General features: G+C 36.6%; 3 protein-coding genes and 1 non-coding gene across 4 annotated transcripts; 2 read left to right on the top strand and 2 right to left on the bottom strand.

The window, feature by feature from the left end:
• Positions 1 to 220: 220 nt before the first annotated feature.
• rufy1 (RUN and FYVE domain containing 1) lies at positions 221 to 9,173 on the bottom strand. The gene is made up of 17 exons (XM_046849516.1): positions 8,617 to 9,173; positions 6,734 to 6,907; positions 6,514 to 6,631; positions 5,650 to 5,751; positions 5,372 to 5,495; positions 5,158 to 5,219; positions 4,006 to 4,141; positions 3,807 to 3,908; positions 3,608 to 3,724; positions 3,337 to 3,504; positions 3,128 to 3,225; positions 2,925 to 3,044; positions 2,707 to 2,836; positions 1,720 to 1,814; positions 1,567 to 1,615; positions 880 to 957; positions 221 to 805 (listed from the first exon to the last, which is right to left on the bottom strand). The coding sequence occupies exons 1-17, from the start codon at positions 8,876 to 8,878 to the stop codon at positions 665 to 667; spliced, it is 2,076 nt and encodes a 691-aa protein (XP_046705472.1). The 5' UTR covers positions 8,879 to 9,173; the 3' UTR covers positions 221 to 664.
• Positions 9,174 to 9,529: 356 nt separating this feature from the next.
• On the bottom strand, positions 9,530 to 9,601 carry trnah-gug. The gene has a single exon. It is a non-coding gene; the product is annotated as a tRNA-His (tRNA).
• Positions 9,602 to 11,659: 2,058 nt separating this feature from the next.
• LOC124386139 lies at positions 11,660 to 13,170 on the top strand. The gene is made up of 6 exons (XM_046849787.1): positions 11,660 to 11,736; positions 11,883 to 12,263; positions 12,363 to 12,476; positions 12,604 to 12,684; positions 12,797 to 12,840; positions 13,051 to 13,170. The coding sequence occupies exons 1-6, from the start codon at positions 11,688 to 11,690 to the stop codon at positions 13,168 to 13,170; spliced, it is 789 nt and encodes a 262-aa protein (XP_046705743.1). The 5' UTR covers positions 11,660 to 11,687.
• A 4,555-nt stretch (positions 13,171 to 17,725) lies between these two features.
• On the top strand, positions 17,726 to 19,388 carry LOC124386403. The gene is made up of 6 exons (XM_046850237.1): positions 17,726 to 17,800; positions 17,912 to 18,292; positions 18,433 to 18,513; positions 18,614 to 18,703; positions 18,803 to 18,840; positions 19,082 to 19,388. The coding sequence occupies exons 1-6, from the start codon at positions 17,758 to 17,760 to the stop codon at positions 19,226 to 19,228; spliced, it is 780 nt and encodes a 259-aa protein (XP_046706193.1). The 5' UTR covers positions 17,726 to 17,757; the 3' UTR covers positions 19,229 to 19,388.
• Positions 19,389 to 19,495: the final 107 nt, after the last annotated feature.

Below are 19,495 nucleotides of genomic sequence, written 5' to 3'. Positions count from 1 at the left end.
AGTCAGGTGTCCCAATACTTTTGAGCACCCAGTATATTTTAGATCTAAAAGACCCATGCTAACGATATGACCTACGATTAGTTTTAGGTTTATTAGTTATATCCAGCATGTCTTTTTATATCTACATAGTTTTTACATCAAATGCTCCAATCAAAGCTGTTTTCTGTAAGATTAGTTTCCTTGCGTCCGTTTAAATCAACTCAGAAATCCCATTATCGTGTTTACGTTTAAATTAGTTTATTTATTTGTAATAATATTGCACTTGGGCAGGCAGTAGTTCGATCTTACACAACACAGCTTTAAGAAAAGCACTTTAAAAAAAGAAAAGAAAAAGACGATCTCCCGATAATCACGCTTATAAAAGGGCACACGATAGAAGAAAAAGTTGTCAAAGTCTTTCTCTCTTAAATGGAGAAAAATCAGCAAATCGTATATATTACTATTAGTATCATTATGCATTACATTGTATTAGTCCTCTTAAAAAAAGAATTTCATTGTCCCTGTAGAAGAAATTACAAAAATGACTTTGCATATAATTATCCAAATGTATCGCATGCGAGCTAAAAAGGTTTCAGACAAACAGAAGCCCCTTAAAAAAAAACGGCGATGCATATTTATGAATCTGATCAGCCTCGTGGTCTCAGCCTGCGGTTGGTCACGTTCGTCAGGAGCTGCTGGAGCTTCTCTGAAGCAGGAGGGAATGACAGACGTCGCAGACGCGCACCGGTCTGGGGTACGACGGCAGCGCTAGCTCGTTACTGGAACAGCTGCTGCAGTAAATGTCTCCACAGTTCCTACAGTGGTGCTGAAAGGACAGCGGTGTTAGCAGCGGAACAGTAAAAACAGATCTGAACGTAGACGCAAAACAGGGACGCTCACTTTTCTGCGGGCGATGGAGAATTCCTTCAGGCACTGCTTACACTGCGTGGCTTCGTCGTCTTTCAGCCAGGCGTGACCCTAAACAATGACGAATCACATCCAGTTGCTTTGGCCCAAAATCAATAACATTATGAGCACCTGCCTAATATTGTGTTGGTCGCCTATTCGCTAACAACACAGTTCTGACACACCAAACATTAAACAACATGAACTTCTGCAGGAGCTCGTATGTTGGATCGGACCACACGGACCAGCCTTCACGCCCCATAACCCTGTCTCCAGTTCACCACTGTTTCTTCCTTGGAGCACTTTTTTTTTTTTTTTTGCAGACCAGGAAAATCCCACAAGAGCGACAGTTTTGGAGATGATCCGACCCAGACGTCTAGATGTCACAAAATCTCACAAAACACCTACATTCAGCATTTCTACCTTTAGCCACTATAATCACCATCAAGAACATACAAAACCTGTTGTAAATCAGGCCATGCCCACTTAAGGTTCTCAGAACAGATACATCATGTGATCTTTATTTGCTCTACTAAATGACCATCATGACTATCATTTCCTGTAATAACCCAATTAATTATTTCTTACCTGAAATAAATGCACCAGTTCTGTTGTTGTAAAAATCAAACAAGAAGACTAAAATGTGTGCATTTTGAAACCACCTGTGAAGGAACTGCTCACCTTTAATGCTTTATTGACCTCTTTAAAGTCCTCCATCTTCAGTTTGGACCTGCGGAGAAGAACGGCGGTGTAATTAATTCTACGTGAATTGTAATTTGTAATGATTACAAAAGTATTGACATTATAAATATTATAAATGTGTGTTAGTCGTACTGGCTGAGGTGAAGGCCCATCTCCTGCAGTGCCTGCTCCTGCTCCTCGCACAGCTGCTGCAGCTGTTTCTTCTCCTGCCGCAGGTCCAGCATTTCCTGTTACGAGAGTGCAGTGATGAAGTAAATACAGTTCACGCTACAACCTGCTGCTTTTTATTTATTTTTGGTTCTTACACATTTTTCCAGACTCAAATATGTTTAAGACGATTTTTAACATCTGAAATAATGATTTTTAAAATTCCAGTTATAAAAAGTGTCACGTTACAATCTCCGACGTACACGAGAGTCAGAATCTTTGATGTATGCGATTATATTACCAGATAATTGCCGGAAGATTGTAGATACAGCAGCTTATACAAATGAATACCATAACACATTCAATCATTTAATGTTTAAACTGTAAAACTTGAATCCTACAGGAACAGAAGGATTGTTCATGTGCAGTTCATCAAGAAACAGAACTAAAGTCCATTAAAGAGCTCTTGATGTCCCCATTTGAGTCTGGTTCCTCTGAAGGTTTCTTCCTCATAACATCTAGGAGTTTTTCCTTGCCACAGCAAGCACCATGGCTGCTCATCAGAGATAAATACACATCGTTCACCCTAACTGTTAAATTCTGTAAAGCTGCTTTGCGACAATGTCTGTTGTGAAAAAGCGCAATAGAAATAAACTTGACTTAATAGGGCAGAAGTATGGAAACAAAAATATTTCTTTTCTTCACTGTACTAATCCAGACCTGGAAATCAGTCATCAAATTCCATACTTTTCCGAAACGCATATGAACCCTGTTTTTAGCCGTTGTGACAAAGAAACGTCGAGTTGCTGAAATAAGGCATAAAACACAAGGAAGGTGAAGTTAGAGGAAAAGAATCAGCGGTGGAACGACGTGGTCTGGTGCAAAAGGGATCCCATGAAATATTTTTATTCCGTTTACACTACAGAATTTGGTTCATGAGTGTGTGTGTGTGTGGGTGTGTGTGTGTCTGACCATCTGAAGGCCTTGCAGCTGTTGCAGCTGTGTGCGCAGTTCTGTGCTGTTGTCCTGCTCACGCTGTAGATCTCTCTGCAAACTTTGCCTCTGCTCCTTCTCCCTGCTTAGCTCCGCCTCCAGCCCCGCCCTGACAAGCGCACACAGACATCAAAGCTGACATTTTATCAATTATAATGTGCAATCTACCATCCCCCTGCCTGTAACTTGTTCAGTACCTCAGCGTGTCGAGCTCGGCGAGACGCTTTTGCAGCGCGTCCACTTTCCCTTTCATATCTGAGCACATCGATTTCTGACTCTCCTCCCTGCTCTTCCTTCCGTTCTCGGCGTTCTGTAACCTGCAGCATCCGAATAGAAACACCATGAGAACTCCCAACACTACCCAGGCTTCCTGGATTGTGGAAGCCACTCAGAGTTGTACCTCAGTTCCAGCTGTTTCATTGCTGTTTCCATCTGTTTTATCTTCTCCTCCAGTCTCTCAGCCTCCTCTTCTTTTCTCTGCACCATGCTGCCAGCATCCTTCAACAACCAGCAGGGGGCGATAGAGAGACCAGGACAGCAGCGTGAACACACAATACGAGAAATCGTGACTCGTTTGAATGAAAAAAACAAAATAGATCCACTTATTACCTGCGCCTTGTTAAACATCTGCAGGTTGAGAGTTTTGACCTGGTCCAGTTGTTGTCGCAGAGCCGCCAGTGTGTCATGCTTCTCATGAATATCCTTCTCTAGCAGCTTCATGGCCACTTCCATCTCCTGCTTCAGCCCCATCTGCAGATCCAGCTCCTTCTGCAGCTCCTGTACAACCAACACACTCCAGCTAAAGCTCCAAAGCAGCTCGTTTAATTAGATCCTTTTCACTGTATGGTATGACGTGTGTGTGCGAGGGAGTGTCTCTGACCTGCCGAATGCGCTTCTCCTCCTTGTATTGCTTCCACACTACATTATACATTTCATCCAGACCTTGCCGCGTCTGCTTGTAGGTCTCCAGCTCTACCTGGCTGTCCTGCAGAGTCACCTGGAGGAACAGGAAGTGCATGCAGCAGATATAATCCCCACGATGCACTGTTGCAGGAATCGCTGTTGTTTCTTAAACCCACCTCTTCTTTTCTCTGGCTGCTCTGGAGGATGGTGGCGTTTTCCTGCTGAAGCTGCTGCTGCTCCTCCCGCAGAGAATTGATGCGGTCCGTAGCTGCTGAGAGCTGCACATCACACCCAAACACACGTTCTTACTGTATATAGTATGCAAATTATCGGATCGGATTAAGGAAAAGAAAAAACCTTAACGTGCGCTCTGACCTCCTCTATTAGTTTAGAGTTGGTTTTCTCCAAAGAGTCCATCTTGGACTGGAGGTCCGTCACTGTGCCGCTCAGATGGCGATTCAGTTCCTCAATGTAGTGCTTCTGATCCAGAATCGCTGTCATTTTAGTGTCACTGGCAACCGGAACAGCAATATAAACCAAATATGAGAACATGATCAGCCCTATAGTGTTATTAGGGGTCAAGCATTGAACTGTCGTCTTCTCATTGTTATATACACGATCAGGCGTAACTTTAGAACATTATGAGCGATGAAGTGGTCACAATGTTCTGCCTGATCGGGGTATAAAATGCTTAGTTTTGTGAACAGTCTCAGCTTATATCAAGGTTTACTCAAACATCAGGCAAATTTGGATGAATGATTGCAGTAAAAACCCAAACACAGTCATCAAAATGTCGATTTTGTTCCAATAAATTTGAGCCATATTTGATTTCCCCCAAATCAATCATACCAATTGTAATTAAATTAAAACAACCCACTTAAAGAATTTTAATAAAATGACTTGACACAGGAAACTGAAATGCGTCTTTTACACCGGAGCAAATGCAGGTAGACCGCGAGTTACGATGAAGATGCGTTCTACCGAGCCCAAGAGTCTTAAAGAATGGTGATTAGTGTGGGGTAGTATTTGTTAATACTGTAACAAATCACAGAACGAGAATTTAGCAAAACAGCAATTTGCAGTACCGTAACGTATAAACTTTACAGTATATATAAGTACAGACGCCCCCAACCCACCTTACTGTTACTGTACTGACGCAAGAGCTATAAATACTATCGATAAACAATAAAATACAATTCTAAAACAAATCGAAATACTGTAAACAATATTCGGTATTAAGTAATAAAAATTAATAATAATTCACTTTAAAAAAATCCAGCATCATGTAGACTCTCCTACGTTTTTAAATATTTGGAATCCAAACAAATTTTACTTTGAGGGCAGTTTCGTTCGTATCCGCGAATGTTCTTAATATGGGGAGCGTCTTGTATGTGGCAGCGCGTGTGTGAGTGGAGGACGGAGCCGGACGCAAAGTAAACCAAAAAGTCGTTTGTGCCCAGTTTGACATATGCTCAAATAGAGACTCAATGAGGAATCTAAGCTTGGATTTGAGGTGCTGTTACTCACTCTTGTGGGTTCTCGGTTGTCTGAGGGTCCTTTAGGTATAGTGAGAAATCAATGACACCCACCTGAAACCAGAGAATGCACTCCGAATCAAACACTTGTAGCACCTGTCGCTGTTTCTGGGGCTATTTTTATACGCAGATGTTCCTGGATATGTGTGTGTGTGTGTGTGTGTGTGTGTGTGTGTGTGTGTGTGTGTGTGTGTTCTGGTTCTAACCTGAGAATCCAGGTCTTCCCCTTTCACACACAGATTGGCATCGATGACGTTCAGCCCCACCAGCATGCCCACAACCACAGCTCCTTCTTCCTCCGTTATTAAAGCTCCCGGCTCGTAAAACTCCCTGTTACACAGCACACAAATCTTACACGCACTTCTTAAAAAAAAAAAAAAAAAAAAAAACGCCTCTTTATCAAGGGTGCCAATAATTCAGAGCGGTGTGTATGTTTCTAATTATTTATGTCAGAGATGAACAGAACCAGTGATCATCAGCTCACCCCAGAAGGTCTTTCCTGTTTATGAGAACTTTCAAGTAATCCGCCACTTTCTTCTGCATTAGAGCCAAATGTAGCCAGGCTCGAGCTCGGCCCAGTCCTGTCCTGTGAAATAAACAAAAAGAAACGTAAAAAAAAAAAACCCATCACATACATTATGTCCAAAAGTATTGGGACACCCGACTTTTCCAGCCATATGTGGTTCAGGGTGCATAGCATTAAATTCACTTAAACTAGGAGACTCGAACCTGTTCCAGCATGACAACACTCCTGTGAACAAAGACCAGCTCCATGAAGATCTACTTCACATGGGTTGGAGTGAAAGATCTTCTGCTATACAGCTCTGACCCTGTTGAACACCTTTGGGATAAATGTAAATGCTGACTGCACTCCAGATCTCCTCACCTTCTCACCTTCATCACTACTTAACTTCACTGACACCCTGGTGGTTGAACGAGCACAAATCCTCACAAGCACAATCCAAATTCAGAAGAGTGGAGGTTGCTATAACAACAAATCTGGACTAAATTTGTAAAAAAAACATTTTGTCAGGTGACCACAGACTTTTGCCTTTGCCTTTTCTTCTCTAACTTCACAGATTTTCAGGATCCGACAGTAAAAGAGAACGTCATCATGCCAATAGCGTCAACACGATGGTCACTATTACATATGCAAATGTGTGCCGAGTGAATGGGAACGATTTCCCCACACACACACACACACACACACACACACACACACACACACACACACACACACACACACGACAGGATTAACAGAATCAGCTGCTGAGCACTGGCTTTGATACCTGTTGTCTTTTTGACTCTATTCATCTTTCTAAGGTAGACACACACAGACGAGACTCACTTGAGTCCAGGCATGTCTCGTACGCTCGTGGCGAGGTCTGCAGACTCGGGGCACAGCTTCTCCACCAGCTCCAGAGGAGCCCAGATCGATTTATTCTGCCCAATGAACGACTTCTTCGCTGCAATATAGTACAGGAGAGAAATTTATGCACAAGCATGAATCATACAAATAAAAATTGTCCAAAACTTATTTTAATTATGAACTTTTTTTAAATATTTACTTTTCAGTCCGTGTTTAAGGCAGTGTTCCAGTACGACGAAGAACTGCTGCAGAGGAGGATAATCGGAGTCGAGCGTCCGACCCAGGCTGAGAGAGGACTGGATCAGAGCTTTTATACTGAGCTTCATCATGGATAACAGATTGGACCGCTCGACAGACACCGGATCCTTCATACCTGTAAAGACACAAAGGTTTATGCATTACTAACATATCCATAAACACAGGAAATAAGCAGTTCCAAAAAAGATAGAGAGGATTACTGAGATGGATGATCTTTAAAGCCCACTCATCCCACTATGTGTAATATATGATTGAATAAAGATATTTAAATAAATGGGGGGAAAAACGCTAATACCCCTTTTTTTTACTCTCAACTGAAACACGTCTGGATGTAAAACTGAGGTGCTGCACACCTTTAAAATCTTATATATGGTATTTAGCGTTAGAACTTCTGCTAGTTTCCACTGACAATCAGACGCCACCTCCATTATTACAAGCTGCGGGGAAGCGTTAAACAAAAGAGGAGAGGAACCCGCAAACTGTCGCCTGAAACCAAAAGGAACTTGTTTAAACAAAAGCAAATGCGTACAGTAGAAAACCTTTGAACCCTGTAGAAAATAAGGAAGTGGCTCATTGGGGGATGCTTTTCTTCAGTACCAGGATACTTTAACCCCAAACCCAAGCTGGAGGTCTGTGGATATGGATTCTTGTGTTTTATGTTCCTATAAAAGGAGGAATTCCTGCCAATTCTGCATATCCAGGGAGTTAAAAGACTCAATGAACGATGGATGAAATGAATTTATTTAAGTATGCTGAAATAAACAAACACACTAATATACATGTAAACAATTTACTTATCCTGAGTTACTTCGATTGATCTCATACATACACCGGCTCTGGGGTTGTTGGAGTGGTTGTTGGGTGTGGATGGGATTTAAACTCACAACCTTCAGATTCAACATCTGGAGCTTTAACCACAAAACTACCACCTCCCCAAACCCGTCTTCACAGAGCCGGCTTTGTGTCATCATGCAGGAACAGTGTTTGCTTGTCTTCGTTCCAGTAAATGAAAATTGTCACGTTCTATTCGTTCACAAGTCCCTCTTTTCCAAATCTATGGTACATATGAGGTGTGCGTTAGGGTTAGGATGAGATGTTGGCATTTTGTGTGTATAATATGTAAACGTAGCTCAGTGGTTGAGGCTCAGGGATTAAAAGGTTTGGGGGCTGTTCAAGGCCAAGGTGTTTTTTATTTTATTTTTTGGAGAAGAACCCCGATCACATTGTTGTGGGTTGAGGGACATGTATCTGAGCTGTGGGACAATGGGGTAATAAATGTTTTTAAAAAAATGACAATTATGGTAATAATAGTTATAAACGCATTATAACAGTTTCACACTGCTGTATGAAGAAATGTTTTCGATTAGAAAATGTTGGGCCCTTGAGCAAGGCATTTAACCTTCTCTCTGAACACAGCTTTCTACCAATCTGGGATTACTGAAGAAAGAACTTCACAGTGCTGTGATGTACATGTGACAAATAAAAGCCTCCTGCTTTATACACAAGTCTAATACTGTAAATGTGCATGCAAATGTAGACACCCGAGGTTTTGAAATCCAGTCATATAAAGATGATTAAAAGTAATTGAGGGATGATGAAGGTTCTTTATAGGTTCTTGTAATATCCTGTAAAGTTTTTAAAGTTCAGTAAACTAGACTTTTGTTTATTACACAGCATCAGTGACTCATACACATGATGTTCAGACAGTAACTAGAACGATGTGTCATGTATAAGCTGTGTGTGTGTGTGTGTGTGTGTGTGTGTGTGTGTGTGTGTGTGTGTGTGTGTGTGTGTGTGTGTGTGTTTGTTTAACAGGTGTCCTACCTGGTTTTATGGAGTCAGAAGTGTCCGGGTTAAGAGCCTCAGACACGGATAAGGGGTTCCTCAAAGCAGCGCTGCTTATAGTTTCGGACGCTTTTCGGGCAAACGACAAAATAGGCGCCGACCACGAGCTATCAACGGCTTTCTCCTTCCTTTCTCCAGCCGTTTCGCCCACCGCGGTGTCGCCTTCCCCCGCAGTCCTGTCTGTTTCACCGTCTTCCACAGCGTTGTTTTGAACTTCACTGCTCGCATCTTCGTCCGCCATTTTGGCTGAGCTTGAGATCACGTGACGCCAGGCATTAGCAATCGCGTGATCGCCAGGCTCAGATAATCGCTCACGGATCAGCGCCAAGCCAATAGGAGTGAGAAGATCGCATCATTTTTTTTAGTGTATCGGTTCTTTGAATCTCGAATGAACGAATCATTGATTTTGAGTCATTTAATTAATCCGGTTCCTTTGATAAAAATAACAGAAATAAAATTGCACAATCTTAATGAGCAGTTCCCCCTCAACACGTCAACATACAAGACATTCACTATAGTTTCAATAATGAAAAAAGAACAATGCAGTTAATGACAGATAATAAACAAAATGAGTAGCTCAACTTTTATATCTTTTGGTCCATGTTTATTATTAGCATTACAATTTGTTACTATAGAAAGTACATTGCATTAGAATGAACACGTTAATATAATGCAATATAGTTTCTATAGTTTGTACAATTTACACGTGTTCACTTTATTTTCACAAGATCCAGTGTTTCCACACTGAGGTTTTTACTTAGAAATGGTCAAAATAATTGTGTATTTTATTCACGCAGTTTGAAAGACTCTCTGTAAAACGATTATTGAAGATTTTAGGGGTTTAATGCAGAATTTATAACCACAATTTTGATTATTAAAAAAAAAAAAAACATGCCGTGACCCGGATTCGAACCGGGGTTGCTGCGGCCACAACGCAGAGTACTAACCACTATACGATCACGGCGCGCCACCATGGAGGTGAAAGATGGAGTAGCGATTTATCTATATATGCCTTATGTACAAGTCAGTTAGTAAATATATCATGCTTCTGATCACCAGATTACCAGATCAGAATCAACTCACGACTTCATTCAAAACGCACAATATCTACAGCGATCTGAACACGGTTGCCAGATTGTGTTATTAAAATTCTACCAGAAGTTGCCAGTTCGTGTCATTTTAACTGCACTTTATTCATGTTTTCTAATCATTTGTAACTAATAAAATAGGTTAATAGAAGTTTAGTCTGATGAACGATTTCAAGTAAAAAAGTGTTTGTTATGATAAATATTATATAATAGTATAATATAATGAGTGATGCAGAAATGTGAAAATTCTGTTGAGCTGCAAAGAGAGAAAATTGCAGTCATTCTTTTTGTTTCTGTCCACATCTAAATGTATAAAACAGGAATCATAATAAATAGATGACAAAGTGGTTTGGGACACATTGGGAACACCTTTAGATGATCTGCCATCATTTTATATTCAGAGCACGTGTTTGTCGCTGTCCATGGTGTTGGAAATCGAGCACAAATTAACACTTTTTACATAAAAATACGCATTTAATGTCTCAGAAAATTAGTTTGCATTGTATGTGTTTCTGTTTATTTTGTACATGTCAAGCAAGTGAAATATTCTAAAGTATTTATACATTACCAATTGATGAGAAGTATAATAAAATAAGTGAGGAAAAAGGAAGTCTGTGTAAAAAAAGCAATGATACAAATACAAAAATGAATATTTTAGGTTTATGGTCTTGCACAAGGTGTTAAAATGGGCATTTCTGGGATTTAACCTAAGTGCTGTAACTTATGTATAGAAAACATCTCAAATTTATCATGATTTTCAATTGCTTCCACAAGGTGGCAGTACGTCGTCACTTCTAAATTAAGTTACATGAAATTATTGAATAATTATTGATGCATTTAAAGTAATTTCTATACTTACATTTTACAACAGGTATACACTATTTATATTATTTATACTGTGACACAATCAGATCTTAACCTCAGATTGATCTGTTTTAGATCACAGAAGCCGGCCTTGACATTACAGGCTATTTTTTCACCATTATAAATGATAAATTATACAAGAACATTTTCATGTGATAGAAGAGCATCTGTGAGAGTGAAAGGGAAAGTTTATAGGACTGTGGTGAGACCTGAGATGTTGTATGGATTAGAGACAGTGGCATTGAGTAAAAGACAGGAGGTGGAGCTGGAGGTAGCAGAGCTGAAGATGTTGAGATTTTCGTTGGGAGTGACGACGATGGACAGGATTAGATATGAGTTCATGTAGGATGTTTTGAAGACAAGGTGAGGGAGGTGAGATTAAGATGGTTTGGACATGTGCAGAGGAGGGACATGGGGTATATCAGTAGGAGAATGCTGAGGATGGAGCCACCAGGAAGGAGGAAAAGAGAAAGACCAAGAAGGAGGTTTATGGATGTGATGAGGGAAGACATGCAGGTAGTTGTTTTGAAAGAGGCAGATGTAGAAGACAGGGAGGTATGGAGACAGATGATCCGCCGTGGCGCCCCCTAATGGGAGAAGCTGAAAGAACAAGATTCAAGAAGACTTTCAGTTAAATTATATAATACATAGTTTAATGGTATATAGTGGACATCATTGTCCTCCCCCAGCATGCATCAATGACAAACTATCACTGATTTTTATATCTCATAAAAGCCAAAGTCAGTTGTGTTTGTCAGGCTTTGAAGATATGTTTTAAGATACCAATTAATAGAAGCAACAAAGCTACACTAGTGTAGGTGCACACAAGTGTGTGTAAACCACATTTTCCATTCTGCTATATCTCTGTGCATCACCAAACACAAAAATGGAAAATGTGGTGTAGGTGTAGGCATGATGAGAATACACTACAATGTACAATTTGTTTAGCATGTTTTTTTTTCTCTAATTACAACCAATCACACATCATATTCTGGGCATGCTCAGTACAAATCATTCCTGTAGTATAAATATAAATTCAGACCATGCTTTAAATGCGTTCATAATATTTTGTTCTGTAAACGGTAATATTTCTATGAAATGAAAAAAAAAATGTCTGGTTTCTGGATTTTGATCTTCAGCACCATGTGTAAGTCTGACAAGCAAATTATTTCCATTTAGTTTAATATATTTAAAAAAATAGTTGATGTAATAGTATTTTCTGACTTTTAATAGTTCTTAATGTATAATATATGAAATAAATTATTCAATTAATGAATGTATTTGCTTTTCTAGATGTGGTAGACACTGGTAGACACTGGGTTTCAGCACGGTCTCCCACACAGCCACCAGTTTATCAGCCTGATAAAGAGCTCACTGTGGATATCGGAGACACGGCTACTCTGCGCTGCTGCGTTTCTGAAAATTTATCTGGAATAATAGACTGGTTTAAGCAACCAAACAGAAAAAAGCCTCAAATTATAGTCACAGTATATAAAAATGGTGGAGAAACATTTTACAATGGATTCCTAAAGTCTAGAGTCCAAATAAAAAGATCTTTAAACTGCTGCAATCTGACCATTTTGCAGATTATTCAGAATGATGAAGGCATGTACTACTGTGCACAGATGAGACCTAATCTTGGGTTTGGAGATGGAACCTTTTTAAAAATTAAAGGTAGGATTTTTATTAAAACACTGACTAGTGATATTGGTTAGGACATACACCTGGAAGTCTTTATAGAGATTTAAAGTGAATTATATTATATATTTATAGGTGATCATGTTACTCTTGCATTGGAAACATCTAAACCAGCTCTGTATGAAAATTCTGTGGTGTTAGAATCAACACCACATGAAAACATCATCATCACCACGCACGAGGAAACAAGTAAGACGTCCTTACAAATATCCTTAATTCTTAAAGCTTAATTAAACCAGTATATCATGTGTACTAATATGACTGTAATGTGCTTAAATAACAGAAGCAGAAGTACACAGATCTCTATATTGGATAGTGATCGGTTCGGGATCGGCTTTCGGTTTGTGTGCAATGATCATTTTTTGTGTCACTTTTTTCATCCTGAGGAGAAGAAAATGTGAAATCTCTCGAGGTAAGTGTGTGAATTATTATGGAACTCAGAACTTAATAAATGCAGTCAACTTTTAGATCTATTCAAAGGACTAATTATTGAATTTCTGTTTTAATAGTTAATGCTTCTACAGAAAATTCTCCAGGAGCAAGACAGGTACGTGTGAAGATTTATCTAATTTTTCTACTTTATTTTTCTGAATAAGAAAGATGTTGATCTTCTGTAGATAGATTTAAGTCTTATTGCTAATTTCTTCTTCTTATTTTCCCCTTGTTCGTTTTCTTTTTTTTTTCGTATTATTATTATAATATTTTTTTTATAATAATAATAATAATGATAATTATAATTATTATCATCATTATTATTATACAGGAAGCTGAAGATGAAATGCTCAATTATGCAGCTTTAAAATTCTCTAAAAGAAAAGTCAAAGCTGAAAAAAGGAAAACCGGCTTAGATGAGTGTGTGTACTCTGATGTGAAGAGAAGGTAACAAAAATGCCTCCGAACACTTGCTACTGTTACACTATTATAGAGCAAAAAGAGTGAAAATGTTTTAGATAAAAAAATATACTAGAGTAAAAAAAAAAAAAAAAAAAAAAAATTTTAGATATATACACAGTATATATATATATATATATATATATATATATATATATATATATATATATACATACATACATATATACATACATACATATATACACACACACAAATAATTTGAAAGATAATAAAAATTATTTATCTGCTTAAAATGTCCATTATTTAAATTAATGCTCTACAAATAAAAATAATATACACTTTTAATTAATAGAATTAAAATTGTATAGCAATAGAACAAAAAGTCCAGAAGCCTAGAAATAATCTTGTATATCTGTAATAATATAATATTTTAATTATAAATAATTTATGTTTTACATTGTAGATGATTGTTTATGCCAGATCTTTCTAAAATGTACATGTCCTGTTATTACACAAAATCCCAAGAAAAATTCAAGATGTATGATATTTTTTTATTGTTACACTTTGTACAGATTTTGTGCCCACATTTGTCAAATGACACAATAAATGTAATGTCTACTGGCACTACTTTGTTCTCTTCACTTTTCTCTACAGGAGATTAATAAAGGTTCATCTTATCTTTTTACCAACATGGGACTTATGATGAAAATAATTTCACTGCACTGTAAAGTACTGTTTATGTGACAAATAAAGGCTTCTTTATTTGTTTCTTTTTTAAGGTTGGAATAATAGATTTATTTTCTTATAATTTTTTTCCTCTAAAGTTTAAACCACTTCATGAATAAAAAAAAAAGAAAAAGATAAAGGGTCTTTTTATTCCTTTGAATTTTGCAATAACGCCATCAATGTTTGTATATTTACACCATAATAATACACAATATCAGTGAGTCAGATAAATTCTCAAACGCATCTTTTAAATTTAGTAGAAAAAATAGTATCCCAGAACTGCAGCTCAATTATCAGCTTTTATTCAATTTGAAGGATTAGGTGGAAGCTGCTCCTGCTGGTTCTGCTATTATTTAACACTGCTGTTAAATTATATTATAAAAGTCAAATACAAATTCAAACTCATTACTCAGACCCAACTGACCATTTTTGGCAGCGCCCATTGAATTCAGAAAGCAATTGAGACATAGGTGTACAGTTAAACCACATTTCCATTCTGTCATACAATCTTTGTCAAGATTACAAAAAAACTGAAATACAAAAAACTGTACGCAGATCAGAATACCATATACAGTTATCGTGTCATATACTGGGCGTGTTCAGTACAGACCGCCTCTACAGTATAAATAGAAATGCAGCCCATGCTTCAAGTGCAATCAGTTTCTATATACATTATTTATGATTTAAACACTGTAATATGGGTAGGAAATAAAAAATGTCCCATTTATGGATCTTAATTTGGATCTTCATCACCGTGTGTAAGTAATGCAAGTTAAATTATTCTTATTTTTTATATACAGTATATGAAAATAATTTTTAATTGTTGCATACAGTATAAATACAGTATATATATATATATATATATATATATATATATATATATATATATATATAGTGTAATTCCTTATGTATAATAGTATCTGACGTACATTCATTACCTTATTAATGTAATTTTTTTATTCTAGATGTTGTAGAACCTGGTACACGCAGGGTTTCTGCTCAATCCCTCACAGATTCATCAGTTTATCAGCCTATTAAAGAGCTCAGTGTGAAAATCAGAGACTCGGCTACTCTGCGCTGTTGTATTTCAGAAATGGGTTTTGGTGAAATAGCTTGCCAAACAGAGAAAAACCTCAAATTATAGTCAATTTCTTTAGGACTGCTGGGGAAACATTTGTCAATGGATTTAAAAAGTCTAAATTTATAATTAAAAGATCTTCTGCTAGAAACTGCTTTAATCTGACCATTTTAAACATCACTCAATCTGATGAAGCCGTGTACTACTGTGCACTCACATACCCATCGCCTGAGTTTGGTGATGGAACTTATTTAAAAATTACAGGTAGGATTTTATTAAACGCGATTAAGTTCTAATGTACTGTAGATGAAGTTACATTTATAATCAATAGCATGTTCAACCTGGTAGATAATAATAATAATTGTGTATAAAATGCTGATTGTTTCTATTGATATAAAGACTTTTAAATATTTATAGGTGATTATGTTACTGCTGCAACAGGAATATCTAAAGCAGCTCTGTCTGATAGTTCAGTGGTGAGTGAAAGGAACTCTAACATCACTACATGTAAGAAATCATTTCATTATTTAATTCTTTATTTTTTAATTTGTGGAAAAAAAATCACCTGCTTTAATTGGATTAATGTTTTCTGTGTAAACTGAATAATATAAAATGAAATTAAAGGTCATGTCTATGTTTCTGACTCTGATGTAGTGCTCGGTATGGGATCGGCTTCGGGTTTGTGCGTACTTCTGATTTTCTGTCTCATTTATTTTATTCGAGGAGAAGAAAATGTGATCAAAGTAAATAACTTTTTTTCCTTAAATAATAATTTATTACTTTCTCTGTAAATTCCTTACTGGCTTCAATTTGTTACAATCATACATCTGTCATCCCCATTCAATCCCTTTACCAGTGCTCGATAAATGAATATTTTATTTTAATATACAATTTTATTAGTATATTTAATAACAGACAAAGATGACGTCGTTGACGTAAAAAAACACCCTTTTATTTTATAACCAAGATGCAAGATTTCATAACAGCAAATTCAAAACCACGGACAGCGGCGGACTTTCACTCCTCATTGCCTTTTCTTTGTTCACAAACTCTCACATGTACATTCTCATGAATTTACACTCTTTTATTTTCTTTTTATACAGTTGTCTTTAATCCTATCTACCAAATAGTATGTTTGCAGAACAACACTATAATCTTTTTATTGATTTTAATATTATACATGAATTAAAATTCCGATCTGACACCAAATCCTAAAATGATGGCATTTAGTCTAAGATTTCACTTAGAGACATATACGTATATATATATATATATATATATATATATATATATATATATATATATATATATATATATTTATATATATAACAAAAAAGACCAATTGATCTAATTAAAAATGGTGCTAGAATTAAAATGTACATTTCACCATGAATCCATGAGTACACTCTTTATGATGTTTTAAATTACATTTACATTAATATATCTTTAGAGTCTTGCTTGAGGCTTTCAAATATTGTTTTTAATTTAAACCCACAACTCTGTAACTCAGTGTCACTTTCACTGCTGAGAAGTCGTTTATTTATTCATAATAATTCATATTTTTAAACAATTTCCTCTTTACTGCTGTCTTCCACCAGGTGACAGTACATTCTAATTCACCCAATTCTCAGCATAATATCTAACATTACCCAAAATGCACTGTGTTAAGACTGAACTGTTTTAGGTCACAGAGTAGGCCTTTACTTGGCTACTTTTTCCCTTATATACTAACATAAATGAGGAAGTTTAGTTACTTCATTGACTTTAAAACAATTTACATTTCAGCTCATTGTGGTGGATGTCCTGGTCCTTTCCCAGTATGCACATAACAAAAAACCCACTAATTCTGAATATACTGATTCCTGTGATATATATAAATATATATATATATATATATATATATATATATATATATATCACAGGTGTGAAAAAGTGTTTTGAGGGTAGAGAAATTGAACTCAAGTGTGATAAACCACAGTTTTAACAGCGGGGCAAACACTTTTTCACACAGGGTCATGTAGTTTTTTGTTTTCCCTCAATAATAAAAACCTTCATTTAATAAATGCATGTTGGGTTCACTTGTGTTATCTTTTACTAATATGTAAATTAGTTTGATGATCTGAAACATCAACAAAATAAGAAATCAGGGAGGGGGGGCAAACACTTTTTCACACCACTGTAGTTGATTAGATTTGCAGGTTACTTTTGTGCATTTCTGGCTTTGACACATTGCAGGTCAGTTAGTATAAGGTGTACTGGGTCAAATCTGTGTATAACTAATTCATTTATACACAAAAAGATTTGGACATTTGACTGTTCCACTTGTATGTGGTTCTTTCCCAAAATGTTACCACAAAGTTGGAGGCACACAATTGTATCAAAGGATGCAGTAATGTTTATTTTCACTTTTGCTTGAACTAGAAGACACAAAATTGTTCCAGCATGACAATGCTACAGAACTCTGACCTCAACTCTACTGAACATTTTTGAAAATAAATTGAAATGCTGTCTGCACCTCAAACCTCCTCACCTCACCTGCATCAGAAATGCAAAAGAAACCACACTTTCCATTCTGTCCATTCAACATCGGTGCAACATCAAGACACTAAAATAGAAATAGGCAGGGCAGATGTGAGCAAGTGAGAACACAATGTGTTATGTCTATTTATAAAGTTACAACCAATCACACGTCATATTCTGGGTGTGGTCAATACAGACGTCCCCTATAGTATAAATATAAATTTAAACCATGCTTCAATGCATTCAGATTATGTTGATAAATGAGAAACACTGTAGAATGTCTACGAATGAAAAATGACTGTTTTCTGGATTTTAATTGGGGTCTTCAGCACTATGAGTAAGTAATATGAGCGATTATTCCGTCTTATTTGAAGCTATCTAACGGCATTGATGTGTAATAATATCCGAAATACATTAATTTTCCTAATAAATGTGTTTATTTTCATAGATACAGTAGAACCTGGTAAACGCTGGGTTTCTGCACAATCCCTCACCGAGTCACCAGTTTATCAGCCTGATAAAGAGCTCAGCGTGGATATCGGAGACTCGGCTACTCTGCGCTGTTGCTTTTCTAAAAACAAAGTCGAAACAATCGACTGGTTTAAACAACCAAAAAGACAAAAACCTCAGATTATAGTCACGGTGTATAAAACGTCTGGAGAAACTTTTTACAACGAATCACAGAAGTTTAATTTCAGAATAGAAAAATCTTCCACCTGCATTCATCTGATCATTTTAAACACCATTCAGTCTGATGAAGCCATGTACTACTGTGCACTGATGGGGATCAACCCTGTGTTTGCTGATGGTACTTATTTGAAAATTAGTGGTAGGTTCCACCTAATACAATGTGCATGTTCAACCAAAAGGATCGTAATGATGAGTGTGTTTTCTTTAAACACACTAAAATACAGACTTTTAGTGAATGATGATAAATATTTGTAGGTGAAAATGTTACTATTTCATCAGGAACATCTGAATCAGCTCTGTGTGATACTTCAGCAACACTGCTTGAAAACAGCACTTACACCAACACACAAGAGATTACAGGTAAAATGATGTATAATTTATTATTAATATAGAATTTGAATCAACATAAAATTGTATAGAATGAATGAATCAGAATTGATCAGATCTCTACATTGGACAGTGTTCGGTTTGGGATCGGCTATGGGTTTGTGCGCACTTCTGATTTTCTGTCTCACTTATTTCCTACTGAGGAGAAGAAAATGTGATAGAAGTAAGTGCTTTTGTCATTAAAATAATTTTTTTTTTTATAAAAAGTGCAGTTTACTTTAGTTTTACCAAAAGGACTCACATGTGTGTTTTGTATTAATAGGGAAAGTTTGTATAGAAGATTCCCCACAAACTCGGCAGGTACGTGTGGTACTTCGGTTGCATTTGAAATGCAAAATATCAGTCACACACTACTCATTATGGCATTTTGTTCATTTATAGAGTAAGCTTTATTTGTTCAGTGCAATTACTGTGTATATCCATATTATAATACAATATAATACATAATACATATTTTATCTGAACTTTAAAATGATGATGAAAATGTATACGATTATAAGTGTAATTATAATTATTATATTTTATTATTGATTTTATTCAGGAGTCTGAAGCTGAAACACTAAGCTATGCAGCTCTGAAGTTCTCAAAGAGAAAAGCCGAAGTTGAAAAAAAAAAAGCCGACTCAGCACAACAGTGTGTGTACTCCGAAGTGAAGACAACTGTAAGGGGTAACATAAATAATTTGTAATGCACAATACAATTACACTGTAAATAGTGAAAATATTTCACCAACTGAACATATTTTGACAATGTGCTCATTTTTGGTACAATAAAAGTGGAATGACGCAAACAGACAATTATATTGTTTTCGTTTAAATAAATCTGAATAATAAGAAGTTTTGCTGGTATTTAACACATTATTGTAGTGTAGATGGATTTTTCTGTTTGTAACTACTGATGATAATCATTTAAAATGTTTGTAAAGAAATCTTTCAGTCGACTTGAATAAAAGTAC

This window comes from Silurus meridionalis, chromosome 5, assembly GCF_014805685.1.
Source record: "Silurus meridionalis isolate SWU-2019-XX chromosome 5, ASM1480568v1, whole genome shotgun sequence".
NCBI lineage: Eukaryota > Metazoa > Chordata > Actinopteri > Siluriformes > Siluridae > Silurus > Silurus meridionalis.
This window is presented reverse-complemented; position numbering and strand designations above follow the sequence as displayed.